This window comes from Talpa europaea, assembly GCF_964194135.1.
Source record: "Talpa europaea genome assembly, chromosome: 14".
NCBI classification, from domain to species: Eukaryota; Metazoa; Chordata; class Mammalia; order Eulipotyphla; family Talpidae; genus Talpa; species Talpa europaea.
The window spans coordinates 74,905,164-74,917,849 of record NC_140082.1 but is presented as its reverse complement, the minus strand read 5'-3'; the positions used below and the strand labels follow the sequence as shown (position 1 = coordinate 74,917,849).

Below are 12,686 nucleotides of genomic sequence, written 5' to 3'. Positions count from 1 at the left end.
TTTTCAAACAATGAGACATTATTTGATTCATCATATAGATAAGCATAAGAAGGTGGAACATATGCAATGTGGGGGGGGTGGCACTGAAGAAATGGGGACTTTCCTTTGCTGCCAGGGTTTGCTTGGAGGAGAATTTGAAGCACCATCAAAAATGTTAAATCATGTATAATTTAACTCAGAAATTTTGCTTTGGGTAGTTTATTCTAGAGTAAAACATGTATAGACAGAATAATATGCAAAGAAGTTTAACGTTTATAATAGTTAAAAATGGAAAGACAAAAACATTCGTAGGGGAATGGCTATATAGATTATGGAACACTACAAAGAGTGGCATTTATATGCACTAATAAGAAAGTTCCCTATGCAATAATTTTAAAAAGCAAGGTTTAGTTTAATAGGCTATATGTGCACATATAGAGAATGGTCTCTTCTATCCAAAAAGCCCCTAACATTTTGTTTGCATTCATGCATAGGAAAGCATGGGCAAAGGTGGAAGGATGCTGAAGAGGAACTTTCTTCTGTACTCTCTCTTAAAGAAAGGGTTATCCATTCTGTATTTGTAATTCAGGTTAAATTATAAACCAAGCAAAAATGACTTATATACCACTTCATTACCAGTTCTTCAGCTGGTTCTTCTACCATCTGCTATGCTGTTCCACTTAGACACTCCAAAATACAGCTCCACAAGTCAAACTGGCCAAGTGTGAGGTGAATCTGCTATTTGTTCATAAATTTACTATTTTATACCATTTAGACAGGAAGCCAGTCCCTCCCTGGCTTTGAAATTTGTTTCATTGCCTGCGTGTAATGATTGGAAAAGAGAGTTTAAAGCAATCACTGTTTTCAAAGTTTGCCTAATATTTGTTGCAAAATGTCAGGTTCCTTGACAAAACAGTAAAAAGATAAAATAAAGTTTCCCTTTTGTTTTTCATGAAAGTAAAAACTACTTATATTTATAACTACATTCTAAGTCCAACAAAATGGATTAAGATTTCTGCCAAATGTTTCGTAACATTTTTTTTTTCTAGAGTTAGCAAGAGCAATACATTACTTTCACATTAAAAATTCTTCATAATGTTAGGCAAGTTTATGGAGAATTTAATATCTTTGTTTTACATTTTAGTTAATTGAAGCTAAACATCACATGAACCAGAATTAAGATTAGGATTCAAGTTTTCTGACTCTGGCTGTTTCCCCTCACCCCCATGCATGGCCACCCCCCCAGAAACTAGACATACTTTCTTTAATCTTTTGATAATGTTTTCTCAAACTGGAAGGTTTACTTGAAGATTATAATGCAGCATTTCTTACACTGACATTGAGCTATCACCTTAAAAGCCAAGTAAAATTCATTTTAGCAAAAGATGAGATTTAGTATGATGAAAAATGTACCTGAATTGTGGATTAAAATGGAGAGGAAATTTTACTCTTGCTTAGAAGATGAAGCTACCAAGAATAAAATCTCAGTCTATCATAGAATATGTGGTCATGTGTATATTAAAGAAGGATTCTACACACTATTTCATTTTTTTTCATTTTTCTTTCCACTGTTTTTTTTTTTTTTACTTTTAAATGAAATCTAATTACTAAACCATAGTCTAAAGGAACGATCAGGTATTAACTTTTCAATGTCTTAACCTGAAAGTGGGATTATCTCATTTCCACACAAAATGAAAGGAAACATGTTACAGAAAGATTTTTTTTTGCAGTATGTTCTGTATCAGGCTTTATATTTACATGTAAATTTACCTTAAGTTAAAATTCTCAATATGCATTTTAAAATTGTGTAACTACAGCCATGTTAATTTGTCCTACATCGACCTACAGTCAGCAAACTGCCCAGTAAGTCAGGGAAGCGCTGTGATACTGCAGCTCGGACATACGCTTGCTGCCTTACCCCACGCAGCTCACCAAAATATATGGCAGAAGGGCATGTTTGCAGCTGACTCATTCTGATGTCTGGTGATCACCATCAGCCATTGAAACCATAGAAACGAACACCCCCCTCCTAGGAATTATCACAAGGGTGACTTTTTTTTTGGTGAAACGTGCTCTCGGAAGCTTTATGGGGTGTCTAACTTGAAGTCCCCGCAGTGAGGTCTGCAGAGGAATGTCTGTGCTGAACCCACACCACACAAGTCAAATGCAGAGCCAATGACCGGATATGAGCGCTGCAATTGAAAGTTATGTAAGAGAACCGAGGACATCGGGAAAGCTGATCAAATTATAATATTTATCTGTACGATGAGAAAAATGTCAGCTCACGTCCTTTTCTGCTTTAGAGTGCGCCGTTCTCCGGTTGGCTGTAGCGTTTTGGGGAGACAACAGAATGGGAAATTCGGGGGTGTGATCCGTCTTGGAAATAATAGCTGCAGTAAACATTTTAATCACTGCCAGGGCATTTAAAAGGAAGATGCTTAGGTGGGCACTGGCCCGGCGTTGGCCAGCAAGCTTTAGAGGAGAAAAAGACAAATGATGCTGTAACTTTCAGGTTGAGAGAAATTTTTCCTTCTTAACAATGAAAAATAAAGAAAGGTCTCGGTGCGGCGGCGAGGCGGGCGGCGAGAGCGCGGACCTGCGGTTGGTCGGCGCCAAGGGATCTTTCCCGTAGAAAGAAGCGCTGAGCTTCCATTCACCTAAACCTCAGGCTTCAGCGTCTGAGGTGGCGGTGGGAAGCCAAGAGTCCTCGAGAGGACCTGACAGGCAAGCTCTCTCCTCGCGCAGCGTCCCAGCTGCGGCTCCGAGTTCCATCTCCCCTGCTTCTTGCAGCTCCCTGGCCCCGGGCTCACCATCTCTCCCACCTGGTCCCTTGGGTGGTGGACCTGGGCTCACCAGGACCCCTCCAGCCCTGCGCCCGGCGGCGAGCACAGCCTGCCCAGCGTCGGCCCGGGACGGCGAACGTGCGCCTAACTTGGCGACAGCCGGGGTCTCAGAAGCCCAGCAACGCCAGAAACGAGGCTCTCTCGGGGCGCAAGCACCCCCTGCCAGATACGCTCACGCGGTACAAGCTCAGCCCGGAGCTCTGGTTAACTCGACTCCAACTGGTCTGGAGGAAAATACAGGGCGCGGGGCAGTGGTCCCTCCAGCCCAAGCACGTGCGGTGCAATTCCCCGCGCTCGCGCCGGCTAAGACGCGGGATTTGCACCAAAGCCTCCCCGCTCCCAGCGCCGGAGCCAGGCGCCACTTGCGGCGTCTCCAATTTCGCCCCTGAGAGGGGAGGAAAGAGCCCCTTTCGCTCCGCGCCGGCGAGGCAGGGGGATTAGCAGCCCCGGCCTCCCGGGGCGGGCGCGGCGAGGCCGGGGCATCCCCCGGGGCGCCGGCGGCGGGGCTCGGCCGCGAGGGTTAACAGCGGGCGCAGCCGGGCGGCGCGGAGGCTTCCTCTCCCGCCCGGGAACGTGGATGTCGCGCCCGCAGGATGTTCGCCGGCTGGGCCGGGCAGTCAGGAAACATGAGAAGACCTCGCCATTCCTGTTCCCGGGCCACGCGCGCCTGTCTGGGTAAATAAAGCCGAGACGCCGGCGGCGGCGGCGGGGAGCGCGCCGGAGCCCGCGCAGAGAACATGCGGCGGGGATGGGAGCGCGCGTAGCCTCGACGCGGGAGAGCCTGCCCCCGCCGCCGGCCGCCGGCCCCAGCGCGCCAGGTACGGCCTCGAGTCCGGCCGCCCGCGGGGGCCGCCCCGGCCTCCGAGTCGCTCCCTCCCCCGGCCCTGGACTCCCCGGCGCTCCCGCCCTCCCCCCACGTCCCTCCGAGCGCCGCGGGGACGGGCCCCGGGAGCGGCCGGCCGGGGGTGGAGGGTCCGAGGCCAGCCCGGGGTCCCACCTGGCGGCGCCTCCTTGGCTTTAAAATTGTTCGCGGGCGCTGGGCGGGGCCGCCCTGCGGGGGGTGAGCTCCCCGGGCGGCGGCTGGGAATCCACCAGGGTAAGTGGGGCGCTCTGAAGGCCAGAAGAGGCGCTCGGGACCCGGCCCGCGCGGCTCTCACGCCCGCGGACCCCTCTCGACGCGGCGGGGTTCTCGGGCCCGGGTCTCCTTCCCCACGCGCCCGCGCTCGCCCTCGCGGCGCGGGCTGGGGGCCGCGGGGAAGGGCCGGGTCTGGCACAGCTCGGCGCAGACCCTCTAGACCAGAACCACGCCATTGCTTTCCCGAGGACAGGGCGGGCGTGGGAGGAGGCGGCGGGGCTGGGCGAGGGTGTGATTACAAATGGAGCAGCGTGAACGCAGATCACCAGGCGCACTGATTGGCAAAGTCCAGGCGACTGGAACGCGGGCTGTGAGCACGGAAATCGGCTTGCACACTTATCGCCGGGCGCTGTGCACACCCCGACACGTACCTGTCTGCGCGGGGGGACGCAGCCTGCCGCGCGCCGGCGGCCGCAGAGGTCTTACTGCCCCTCGGCGCCAGCGCGGACGGTAGACGGCGCGGGGTCGCCGTGGCCACGGCCCCGAATGTCGCGCGTGGCCGCGGCTGTGCTCGGGGGCGGGGCGGGGGGCGTCGGCGCGTGTGGGCGCGGGGCGAGGCTGAGCATCTGTGTGTTGGGGGGGGCAGCCCACACTGTAGTGGGACGGGGCGAGGGGTGCTGGCGGCGAAGCGGAGGCGACTGAGCAGGAAAGGTAGCGGCCCCGGGGCGCGAGGCGCGCAGATGGGGCGGGCTGGGCGGTCACTCGGCTCCCGCGCCGCGGCGCGTCCTGGCCCCCAGATGCCCGCGCGCGGCGGGCGGAGGCTCCCGGTGGCCGCGACCAGGGAGGTGAGCTTGGCGACTTGCCCTGACGGCGGCAACCGCAGGCCGGGTGGTGCGCGCACGGGGGTGCCTGCTTCCCCTGTGACACCTTTGTAGCTTCGGAAAGGGCTGCTCGACACCCCCAGAGAGGGGCGGCGGGAAAGGGCTCCCAGCTCGCGGCGGGCGCCTGCACCGCGGGAGAGCGCCCTCCGGACGGGGCCCGCGGGCCTGGACGCCGGGTCCTCTGGTTCAGGGACCCCGCGCGTCCCGGAGCGGGCGCGGCGCGAGGAGGGCCAGGAACACCTAGGGGACAGGGGCGAATGTGGTGCTTTTGTCCCTGCCGCCACGCAACTTTTTAGCTCTGGAATCCGCTAACTTGCCCTGCGCTTGCCCGAGCCCAAGGGAGGCTGCTCGGAATGAGGACGCAGGGGCTTCAGCCAAACCACCCAGGATCTAGAAAACATGAAAATCCCCGAAATCCCGGTATAGTCTGGGACTCATTAACTAGGGCTTGCGGATGCGGCTGTTCAGATCATCCAGTTTTTTCCCTTCTTTCAACCCCTCCTTACGACCCGAGCGGGAGCTCGGAGGGCGTTAGTCTTCAGTTGCCCTTGAAGAGCCGCGCGTGGCCGCGCACCTCTCCGGTTGCGCTGGCCGGTGCGTTTCTTCCAGATTAAAACAGAGACAGGGAGACCCATTTAGGAATCCCTTTCCTTTGCCTCAGCGGGTAATTGCTCCTGGTCGAGTTCCTGGGGGGACTCTGTCGCCGCGGCCCGAAGATGTCTGGGGCGCGCCCCGGGAGCGTGCGGGAGTGGGGAGGGCCGCGGGGGGCCGGGTGAGGGGCGGCGGCTCCCTCCTGCAGGTGCGGTGGCGCCGCCCCGCCCGTGGGCTCCGGCACTCGGCGCCTCAGCCCGATTCCGACCCGAGCCGCGCCAGGGGCGAGCGCTCTCAGCGAGTAACGTGATGCACCTTCGTCTCCTAGACCCCGAGCCCCGCGGAGCTCCAGGCGGCCCGGCTCCGAGGCGCTGCGGCCGCGCCGCGCGCCCCTGCCCGCCCGCACCATGAACACCATCGTCTTCAACAAGCTCAGCGGCGCGGTGCTTTTTGAGGACCACGGCGCTCCGGAGCGGGAGCGGGGCGGCAGGCCCTACGGCGGCGTGCTGGACAGTCCCCACGCCCGCCCCGAGGTGGGCATTCCGGACGGCCCGCCCCTCAAGGACAACCTCGGCCTGAGACACCGGAGGACCGGGTACGCGCACCCTCCCGGGGCCCCTACCCCCCTGCGCCGGAGGAGGGGTCGGTGAGCCTCTCGGCCTGCGAGCGGCAGCCGGAGTGCGGATTTGCTGCCCGGAGTTCCCGAGAGGGCAGGTCCCCGCCTCCTGGACACGGGCATCCTCAGTTTAAGTTATTAGTTCTTCCAAAAATGGGGGGTGGGGGGTGGGGGAGCGGGAGTCGACTGGGCAGAGGCTTGATGAAAACTGAGGTCACGAGGAACTGTCCCGGGGTCCTCCGGCATGTGGACCTCAGGGCGAGGGTCTCGCGCCCCTCCCGGGAGCGCGGGTGCGGACGCACAGCCGAGGATGGGTGCGTAGGAACCGGGCAGGGCCGAGCAGTCGGGGATTCCCGGGTCGGGCCAGCCCCCTGGGCAGCCTCTCTTCGGTCACTGCAGCGCCTCGCCGAGGCCTCCAGACTGGCCTTGCAGCGGCCAAAGTGGACGGCCCTGCGCTGGGTGCCCTGGAGGCGCCAGCGGCTCGGACCCCGGAGGGCAGTGGGGAGAGCGCGCGGCCCCTGGGGCGGGGGGGCGGGGTGAGCGGCTGGGGGGGGCGGGGCGGGAGCCCGCGGGTGGGCCGCGGCTGGAGCTGCGGGTGCGGGGGGCTGTCTCCAGCCAGGCCCCGTCCCCGCGCCCGCTGCGGGGGGAGCCGTCCCGGCGGGCTCCACCTGAGGGATTGCATCAGCTGCTTGTTCCGCGGCGCGGCTGGTTAGTGAACTGGAGATTGGATTTCGTCAAAATGTTACTACCAGTCCTTTTGGATGGAATTGTATTTCGAAGTGTTTAAAGAGGCAAAAGCCCTGGAGGCTGCGACGCAGGCGCGCGGGGCTCCTGGAGCGGCCGCGCGGCGACACCTCCCGGAGCCTCCGGGGAGCGCAGCGCGCGACGCCGACGCCAGGCGGCTGCTCGGCCCGGCCCCTTCCTCCCGAGATAAGGCTTTGCTGAGTTACTTCACTTGATGGGACGGAGCTTTCCAGACTTTTTAACACTCCCTTATGTTGAGAAAGGGCCCCTGGAGTGGTTTTTGGCTTCTGCCTCTTTGCTCCATAAACCGCTCCTTTGGAAAGTGTCCCCTTTGCCCAGCGGATCTAAGCAAACTGGGGTGAGCTCGAAGAGCCCCCCACGGCCGCGGGCGGCCATCACCCCTTGCTTTATCCTCGCCGCACAGGGCGAGACCCTTCTTCTGACCACAGGCTACGGGACGCCCCAAGAGCCAGGCGTGGATTCCCTAGAAGACAAGTCCAGGGCTGACCCGGCTTCTCCCGGGTTCCCGGGGCCAGAGTCTCTCCAGGGCGCGGCGCGGGCGAGCGGGGTGGGCAGCCCTGCCGCGCTCTCTGCAGCTTGAACATTTCCTACCAAATCAGACCCCATCCGTCTCCACCCAGACCTCTGACCTCTGGCTACTGCCAACGGGTCCTTGCGACACCCGGGCTATTTAAAGAGAGATGCCCAGGGAAGAATATCCCCCCCCCCCCAAATGTGTGTGGCTCCCATTCCTTGCCTCGCCCTAGCCTTGGGCGCGGGCTGGGGCCCAGGGCGGGGCCGGGGGCGCTGGGTGCGGAGCACCGGCTCCTGGGCCCAGTGGCGCGTCCAGGCTTAGGGGGTCCGGGCGGGCAGCACCCACACGGGCTGCTCACCCGGGCCTCCGCCTCTCCCGCTGTCCCAGGGCCCGGCAGAACGGCGGGAAGGTGAGGCACAAGCGGCAGGCCCTACAGGACATGGCCAGGCCCCTCAAGCAGTGGCTTTACAAGCACCGTGACAACCCCTACCCCACCAAGACCGAGAAGATACTCTTGGCTCTGGGCTCGCAGATGACGCTAGTGCAGGTAATCCGGGCCCACCAAGGCCTTGATGGGTCGGGAGCGGGGCGGACTAGCCCAGCGGCTCATGGTGGTGTGGAACAGAGGGTGGCTGGTCCAGCTGAGGCATGAAGAAAGCTGGCAGGGGTGCCAGGGTCTGTCGTGGGGCGTCTCTGGGCTTACTCCTCACCATGTCTGGTCCGAGGGGGACAGAACGTTGTTTTGTTAGGGAGGTAGTGAAAAGTCAATGGCAGGGTTATAAGGTGTTGGAGAGTCTGGATCATACACAGATGGCACAGATAGGACCACGAGAAGTGATTTTCAAAGTTGAGAGGACATCAGAATTGCCCAGAGGATTTGGTAAAATCCAACTTGCTGGGCCCCATAGAGTTTCTCATTCAGTAGTAGGTCTCGGGTGGTGCTAGTAATTTGCATTTCTGACAAGTTCTCAAGGTGATGCTGACATGGCTGGCTTGAGACCACACTTTGAGGGCCAGCAGAATGGCACCCCACATGAGGGCTCCATATTAAAGGTCAAGTACAAGGTGACTTTCAATTTTTCCATGACTAACAGAACTAGAAGGTGGGTGGAAGGTCACTAGTGGGTTTGGGATATATTTTTTTTTTGTAATAATAAGAGACATTCTGGGAATTAGCTAGACTCCACGAAATGTTGTTGCTGGTAGCGTGTGTGAGATGTGAGATGGTTGTGTTATTTTGTCAAGTGTAGAGAAATAGTGCAAATTTGTTTCTTTTTAAGTGAGCATCACCACTTTACATTTCACTAGCTTCGTCCATACATTGTCTTATTGGATGTTCACAATCATGGCATCTAGAAATGAAGAGAAAGTCAGGGATAGAGGTAGGCCTGGAAGTAATATAATTCCAGTCAAATACTCATTCTGTCACACCACATTTTTCTTTAATAAATATGACATAAACTTTTATATATGTAGACAGAACAAACTTATTCAGAGAGAGGAGGAGGCGTTAAGTGAACTGAGACTTTCGTATGTTATAGTAGCCCTACATCATCACATTTGTGAAATTTTGGTCATTCCATTAAATGTCTGGTAAGGAAAAATGCCCAAGTAAAAAACATATAACTATAGATAAAGTAAAAATGGCTTTCCAAAGTATTTAAAGTTGCCATTTAGTAATTATTGGAGATTTTGTCAAAGCATGAAAGTTGACATGTATTTAGTTTTATTAAAACTATAATATGTACTTGTCTGCTCATTTCAGAACACAGTTACAGAGAAAAACTTCTATTTTCTTTCATATAAACAGGCAATAGTATTAATAGTGCTTTGTTGTAGCTCGGGAGGGGGAAATTAATTTAGTATTCTTGGCTTAATATTTAAACTAGTTATTTAATAGAAAACTGAATTTTCAATGATTTACCAAAGTTAGTTTCTAAAAAATTTTCCAGTCAGAAAAACTTGACTTATGAAAATAAATACATGTTCAAATTTCAGTTTAAACAGATATGCTATTTATTTTAAAGTACACTAATTTATGGAGCTGTTTTGTTATTTCATAATGATGTCAGCAATAAAACATTGAATTCTTCTGGTTGATTAAATATGGAAATAGTTCCATTGCTTACCATTTTCACATACACATTTAGAACATTTTTATTTATGAGAAGTTATATTTGTCAAGTGAAGAGACATTTAAATTTTGGGGTATAGTAGTTTGTTGAATTTCAGTATGACATTTAAAATACAGTATCAAATTATTGTTACCTGTAATTATAGTTAAAATACAAATAACTTTAATTTTTGCATTAAGATCTTGGTGAAGCTACATTTTTCCAATTTATGTGAAATTTTATTCATGTACTGAAAATGTTTCTTATTACATTTTCTTTCTCTTACATTATTCCTCAGGAAAATCCACAAAAGTATGTAATTTTAATGAGGCAAAGATAATTATAAAAAGTGATATGTTTTATGATTTCCTAATTTCCTTGTAAACAAATTTGGTTTATGAAAGTTCAAAGTGATAAATGGAAAAAATTGCGAGTGTATGTGTGTGTGTGTGTAATCTAATTTGGGTGCAATTAATATTTTCAATTAGGCAAAATGGAATATCTAGGTAAGAAAAAATATGTTTAAATAAGTAAGTACATATATGCATATCTGTTTACTCATATATATTTATATATAGGGTATTTGTATAAGTCAAACAAACGTTAAACATCCAAACCAAATTCTTTATGTGAAACCAAATAAATTATGTAAGAAGAGAACCATAAAACTGTGATCTGAACAAAACTTCTGATTCCTGAAAAATTGGACCCCTACTTAATGAGTCAGGTTCTGCCAGTGAATAAATTTCTCCTGTACAGTCAGGCTTATTGAGAAGAGTGAGCTCGTCTTATTCATCTTCTTCCCCCATGTCACTCCAGTATAGTACTTTCCATATACTAAACCATCTACTAAACTTGTAAATCTACTAAACCTTCCATATACTAAATCTGTTTCTAGAGTAAATAAGCTCAAACCAGGGGAAACCACTATAATACAAAGCAGTTCTCCAAAACATCTTTATGAATTTCTTAGGCATTGAAGAGAATGTCTTAAAATCTAAGATATTCTAGTTTTAAAACCCATCTCAGATACATAGCAGGCAGCTCAGTATCTTTAATGCCATATGGTAGCTCTATAGAACAAGCAAAGTACACATCATTTTATTATTTTCACTGTATCTGGAAATACATCATATTTTTATGTTTGTGGAAAAATATAGTGTACCTTTATTTCTGGCTCCAAACTCCTATTTTTTATTTATCGCAATATCTCCTATTTCTGTTCCTTATGGTTAATGTTAGCAAGCTCTCAACACAACTGCTTTATTCCTTAAATATAAGAATGTCTTGTGTTTTGATAATCTCTTTTACATTTGACATTTTCCTTTTGGTTGTGTGTGAAGCTGTCAAACTTCTCATAAGAAGTACTTTTGCCTTCTATTGCTACTCTTAAATTGATAAGGAAGGGTGTGAAATCTGGTCATCAATCTCCCTTGAAACCTAGAAGCAAAGGGCCAAAATTTTAGTGTAGGAAATGTATTTCAGAAACTCTAAAGTATTTTTCTGATGAGAGAAGTTCTAAGGTCATTACTCAGCATCTACATTGAATTCATCCCTGAAAGCTGAAGCAAAAAGAATTATTTCTCACTAGACTTGGCAACTTGTCTATATTTGCTATGTTTGACTCGCATTTGCATTATCAACCTGGAATTTTCCTGATGAGAGATAAGCATGCTTATAAAAATTAACAGGGAGATATTTATGTCTGTGTGTGAGTGTGAGTGTGTGTGTGTGTATTTCAACCTTAACCAACCCAAATATTCCAATATATTTGGTTCCTATGATTGACCATTATTCAAATATTATCAACATAGACTCTGTATTCTCAAAATATAAGCAGTTTTATTGTGGAATGGTGAAGTAGTATGTGATTAGGATTTTGTATAATTGTAAGATATGGAGTTTACCAAGGAATAATTGCCTTTGCAGAGTTTTATAAAAGAAGGGCAAGTGGGAACTCTATCTGGTTTCAACATTTTCCCTTACCGTATGTATATATATTTAATTTCTGGATTTTAAAAGTGAAATGTCACATTAGGACCATTTCTTTCATGGTCACCACAGAGAATGCAGCACAAGTATAGTTTGAGACTACATTTTAATGGTTGGGTGTTCATGCACCGCCCGCCTCCCCAGGCCTCGTAAAGATGTTTCAAATGCCTACATATGTCCATGCACATATGACTGAAACTGGAATATTTTGCCTGATATGAGTATTTCTGATGAAATATGTATGTAATTAGCAAATGCCAGGATATGGCAACTGTTAAATATTCAACAAAATCTCAGATTACTTCTTCATATTATTCCAGGTATTACACTTAATGGTGTGGAAATGTGGTGTTCAGTATTTCAGAGCAATAGTCCAGAATAAGCTTGTTAATTGTGTATGTTCAAAGGTGGAAAGATGCCAGTTAATACCTTTGGGTTTACTATAATGATTGTTCTATCAATACGACGAAGTATGTAAACATGGCTGTTAGAGTAGGATGAAAATTTCCTAATTTTCTTATCCAGCTTCTAGATATTCTGTTCTCTAAGCTTTCGTTATAAAATACATGATTTTAAAGCTCTGAGTTTGACATTGAAAAAAATTGCAAAATAAAATGCATGCAAATTTGTTAATCAAATATTTGTATTCACAACTTATTGCAAATATCTATTAAGCAGCTTGGACTACATCCAGCTCTAACTTGTACCATAAATTTCTGGATATAAAGTCTTGGTAAATATATTAACAAATTGGATGGCAGTTGAGCTTATGAAATCAGTTTAGAAAGAGCCTATGTTAGACATCAGAAAACATTTCTTGAAAAATCATAGAATATGTAATTAATATACTGTGATAAGACTATGTGTGTAAACAATACAAAAAAGAATGTGACTCCTATATATGAAAAGCATGTTAATTCTCCATGACATATAATGACTCCCATTTTTTGTATGTTAGAATTTTAGTATGTTAGTATTTTGGAAATTATAAGGTTATTATATTTTAGTAAAAGTTTTAAGAGGTGTGTGACAGTGATGACAAAAATTGAAGAAAATATGAATAAATAAATATATTCCATTCAAGATATTTTTGGGTTGGAAGAATTTATATTGCTAAAATGCCCATACTACCCAAAGCAATCTACAGATTCAGTGCAATCACTATCAAAATTAAATGGTGTTTTTCACAAAAATAAAACAAAAAATTCTAAAATTTGTATGAAACCAAAAAAGACCCCAAATAGCCAGTGCAATCCTGAGAAAGAGCAAAGCTGGAGGCATCATGCTTCCTAATTTCAAACTTTATTATAAAGCTA

General features: G+C 49.3%; 1 protein-coding gene across 1 annotated transcript in view; it reads left to right on the top strand.

Moving 5' to 3' along the window:
- Positions 1 to 5,776: 5,776 nt before the first annotated feature.
- MKX (mohawk homeobox) overlaps positions 5,777 to 12,686 on the top strand; it is a gene marked incomplete at both ends in the record, with an annotated part of 56,549 nt that continues 49,639 nt past the window's right edge. Inside the window, 2 exons of the mRNA XM_084253897.1 lie at positions 5,777 to 5,964; positions 7,652 to 7,811. Coding sequence (XP_084110023.1) covers positions 5,777 to 5,964; positions 7,652 to 7,811 — 348 coding nt within the window. The remainder of the gene's footprint in view (positions 5,965 to 7,651; positions 7,812 to 12,686) is intronic.